The 4,788-nt window shown below is 33.8% G+C and overlaps 1 protein-coding gene across 1 annotated transcript; it reads left to right on the plus strand.

Annotated features, from left to right (window-relative positions):
- The first annotated feature begins 226 nt into the window (after positions 1-226).
- Positions 227-1,262, plus strand: LOC106823453 (olfactory receptor 2B2-like). The gene is given in 3 exon segments (XM_014829167.3): positions 227-1,145; positions 1,148-1,165; positions 1,168-1,262. Coding segments are annotated over 3 exon segments (1,032 nt in total).
- Positions 1,263-4,788: the final 3,526 nt, after the last annotated feature.

The raw sequence follows: 4,788 nt of genomic DNA on the forward strand, positions 1-4,788 counted from the left end.
TAAAATTTTTAAATTCATTTTGCTCACGTGCTATTATACAGAAACACTTTTGAAATACTTGGAAAGATATTTATTTTGTTATCAATACATTTTTCACATTATTAATAGCATCAGTCTGTAAATGTATGCAAATTCTTAGCAAAATGATTATAACTGACAATAAAGAAATATGTTTATGAACTCACTGAGTTTATATTTCAGGGAACCAAGAGTTGAAGCATTTAACATGAATCAGATAAATGAAAGTGTCCCACAAGAGTTCATCCTCTTAGGCTTCTCAGATAGACCGTGGCTGGAGCTTCCACTCTTTGTGGTATTCCTGGTTTCCTATATCTTGACCATCTTTGGCAATTTGGCAATAATTCTCGTGTCACGTCTGGATTCCAAACTCCACACCCCCATGTATTTTTTTCTGACTAATCTCTCACTCCTGGACCTTTGCTATACCACAAGTACAGTTCCACAAATGCTGGTAAACATATGCAACAGCAGGAAAGTAATTAGTTATGGTGGCTGTGTGGCCCAACTTTTCATTTTCCTGGCCTTGGGTTCCACTGAATGTCTTCTCCTGGCCGTCATGTCCTTTGATAGGTTTGTAGCTATTTGTTGCCCTCTCCATTACTCAGTGATCATGCACCAAAGACTCTGCCTTCAGTTGGCAGCTGCATCCTGGATTAGTGGCTTCAGTAACTCAGTATTGCAGTCCACTTTGACTCTTCAGATGCCGCTTTGTGGCCATAAAGAAGTGGATCACTTCTTCTGCGAAGTCCCTGCTCTGCTCAAGCTGTCATGTGTAGACACAACAGCAAATGAGGCTGAACTATTCTTTATCAGTGTGCTATTTCTTCTAATACCCGTGGCACTCATTCTTATATCATATGCTTTTATTGTCCAAGCAGTGTTGAGAATAAGGTCAGCTGAAGGTCGACGAAAGGCATTTGGAACATGTGGCTCCCATCTAATTGTGGTGTCACTTTTTTATGGCACTGCTATCTATATGTATCTGCAACCACCATCCCCTGCCTCCAAGGACCGGGGAAAGATGGTGTCCCTTTTTTACGGAATCATCACACCCATGTTGAACCCCCTTATATACACACTTAGAAACAAAGATGTAAAGGGAGCATTTAAGAGGTCGATTGCAAGGGTCTCATCAATCAAGAAATGGGAATATCCAAATAATAGGCCTCGTTAAAGACTTGAAGTTTACTTATTTTAAAAATGTAATTCTCTCCACATTGCTTTATTCTCACTACTCTTAGAACTATAATGGCGATCTTCCTCAAATAAAATGTCATTGATAGAAAACTACATTTATTTTCTACTGTCTAAATATATTGATTGCACAAGTCCTGAGAACTGGTCTGTTATGACCCCCTAAAATAGTGTAAACTTACAAGATCTCAAGCTTTATACCACTGGTTGGTACACTTGGAGAAGAGTCTTAAACTTCTGTGAGACCATAAAAAAAGCTGAAGAAACAAAACATTTTTATACACATGCAAATGCATTCACACACCATGAACTTTTTTTCAACTGTAGGAGTCTAACAGAAGTCCCTAAAACCATCCGTACTCCCCTCCTCTTGATTATAAATATAAGGTCCATAGCCCTAGCTTAAATTTTTAACACCGTTCCCACATCAGCGTAACACTAAAATCCACAATGATTTTTCCTCCACAGTTTTGCCTAGACCTTTCATTCTCTTGTTTGTATATTTTCCACTCCCAAATTGAAACATGCTATTCTATTTTATCTACCAGATAAAATTGTAGCTACATTTTAGACCTGAACCAAATCTGTGTTTTTTGAAAATGTTTCTCATGATTCCCCTATTGTCTGTGTTATTTCTCTCCTTTTAACTCCTAGAGCACTTAGAGTTTAAATCGTAAAAATAGCACATCATATAATGATTTCCATTGCTTGTTTAATGCATTTTTCTTGTGCAAGAAGAACAACTTATTAAGTCCCTTTTTGTTCCCTTGAGGTAGCACAGACTGTAATTTGTACTTCTTCCATGTGGCCTTCAGAGCTCACCAAAGTGCTAAGGAAAAAACACACTGAGTTGGTTATTTTGTTGGTTTTATGATTTGTCACACTGTAATCATTTTAACTGTTTTCTTCACTATCCTTTTTCGCATTTTTTTTCTTCTGCTAAATATATTGCAAAAGCAGAAAATACAATAACTGAAATATACAATACACACATTTCTCCTTAAGACCTTACAGAAACAACATACCTTGCTGCCTCAGTGTAATTCTAACACAACACAATGGATCTTGAAAGTTTAACGTGCATCAGACTCACCTGAATGGCTTTTAGCATTCATATCATTGAGAGTCACCCCACCCCCACGCCCAAAGTTTCTAAGGCAGTGGGGGCAGGGAGGGCTGGGAATTTGCGTTTCTAATTTCTAATTGAATTAATGCTGACAAGGGACCACACTTTAAAGACTGCTATGCTAATAATTAAAATAAATAAAGATGCCTTGTTGAGTTCCTTTTATCTTTATCAATGACAATTATCATTAAAGGGAAAATAAAAACAAACACTGAAAGAGTGCATTGAAATTTGAGAGGACATTCCCCAATGAAGAAGTGTTCATATTTTGAAATCCAAATAAATCACATACTGGACCTCCAGAGATATATTTTGATGTGATCAAAGTCAGCGTCAGTGACCGTTAAAGAATTGTGAGAAAATAGCAATGAAACTAGAGTACTGGAAATCAAGGTATTTTACATTTTTTAAAATGATCCACTAATTGATTCAACTTACCACATTATTTACTGGGAAGTTTTAAAATGATTTTAACAAAATTCTACAAATATTTTACTATCAGTTGCTTTGAGATTGTTTTTTAAATGTAATATATAAAAATATATGTGTTATATATAATTATAGTGTTTTATATATTTTTAAATATTTTAAAATATGTTTTAATTATTAAATATATTATTTGATGTACTATGTTATTTATTATTTAATGTAATATACTATTTAATATATTATTTAATGTACTTGATATATTATTTAAAAGTATACATTTATTATATATATTATATATAACTAGAATCTACTCTGGATTCATTTAGGTCAACAAATAATAACCTCACTTTGTCTATTTTCATAGAAGTACTAGACTGAAATAGTAAGGAAATGTTATATATGTATAATACATCTCAATTTCTGAGAAGAATTTGAAAACAATTACCATCATATAGTTTTGTATAATATGGAGCAATAATGACTAAGATGGTAAAGTAGTTCTATTTGTTCTTATCTGCTTGTAAAACCTTCACTCAAAAGGCAATTGATAAAATGTTATCACTCTGGAAGGAAGGTACTATTGTTACAGGACTTATATTTTTTCACCCTACTAGAATATGCACTTATCAATAACTTGTATGCACTTAAAGATGACGGGCATAATAGACCAAAAGAGACACTAAACTGAGAGAAATTGATAATTCTGTAGAAGTCAGAAATAAAGTTTAAAAATAAAAGTAATAAAAAATGAGTGAAATTTAGCATAAATTAATACTGTATAAATTAATATAATTCATATTCTATACTACAGGATAGTAGAAATATGACTCACAGTGAGTTCTATAAAATCTCAGCTGAGAACATACTGATGGTAAAACATGTTGATTTTTAGAGGCTGGCCCTGTGGCCTAGTGGTCAAGTTCAGTGTGCTCTACTTCAGTGGCCTGGGTTTGGTTCCTGGGCTTAGACCGACCCCACTCATTGGTGGCCATGCTGGGGCAGCAACCTACATACAAAATAGACTAAGACTGGCAACAGGTGTTAGCTCAGGGCAAATCTTCCTCAGCAAAAAATAAATAAATAAAAATGCATATTTTTGGCTTCAGTTCTAGAATTCACATTTTAAGAGATACATTATAGAAATAAAATGCTTCTGCAGAATAATGACCAGAGAATTGAGGAATCAGAACATCATTCCTCTTGATGAATTATTGAAGACATAGATTTGTTTAAACAGAGTAGAAAATGTTTTGACAAAGCATGATACAATAGTTCTCTTCAAGTATTTAAAGGGCAGTCATGCACAGAGTATAATTTGTTCCATAAAGGTTAGAATTCCTACTAATGGGTAAAAATAAAACAGATTTTAGCATGATATAAGAAAGAACTCACCAAAAAATTAACATTATACCATGATGAAATAGTTGAACACTTCTGGCGATGTGGGAAAACAGAAACCTATATAAAATAGAGATCAAATTAAATAATCTATCTAACACCTTCTCTCTTTAAATTCTGTTTAGGAATTTCCTATAGTTAAATCACATTTGCCATAACTATTTCTGTTAATGACCAAAGGAACAAAAACAGACATAGAGAAAGTGATAGATATAACCAAGCCAAGTTTGGGGAAATGTCATGTAGAAGAAATTGAGTTGATTCTTGTGGCTTCTGAGGAAGGAGCTAGGCAGAAGTTTCTCTGATTCAACATATGAAAGTCAACACTGGAAAAAATGTAATAGCTTGAATCGGTAAATATCTCTGTGGAGATATAATTTTCAAATCCTGGAGGGAAGTTGGACTACATGACTTGTAAGATCCTTTTTAACCCAAAAAGTCTACAGCTCTGTCAATAACAGTATAGGAGGGATTTGGTTAGATATAAAAAATAACTTCCTAAAGATAAAATTTGTGATATAGTGAAATATTTAAATAAAGGTAACAAGGAAGTAGTCAACTGTATTAGTTCCCTAGGGCTGTCATAACCAATTACCACATAACTCATGGCTTAAAACGAC

This window comes from Equus asinus, chromosome 8 (genome assembly GCF_041296235.1).
Source record: "Equus asinus isolate D_3611 breed Donkey chromosome 8, EquAss-T2T_v2, whole genome shotgun sequence".
In the NCBI taxonomy this organism is placed as follows: domain Eukaryota; kingdom Metazoa; phylum Chordata; class Mammalia; order Perissodactyla; family Equidae; genus Equus; species Equus asinus.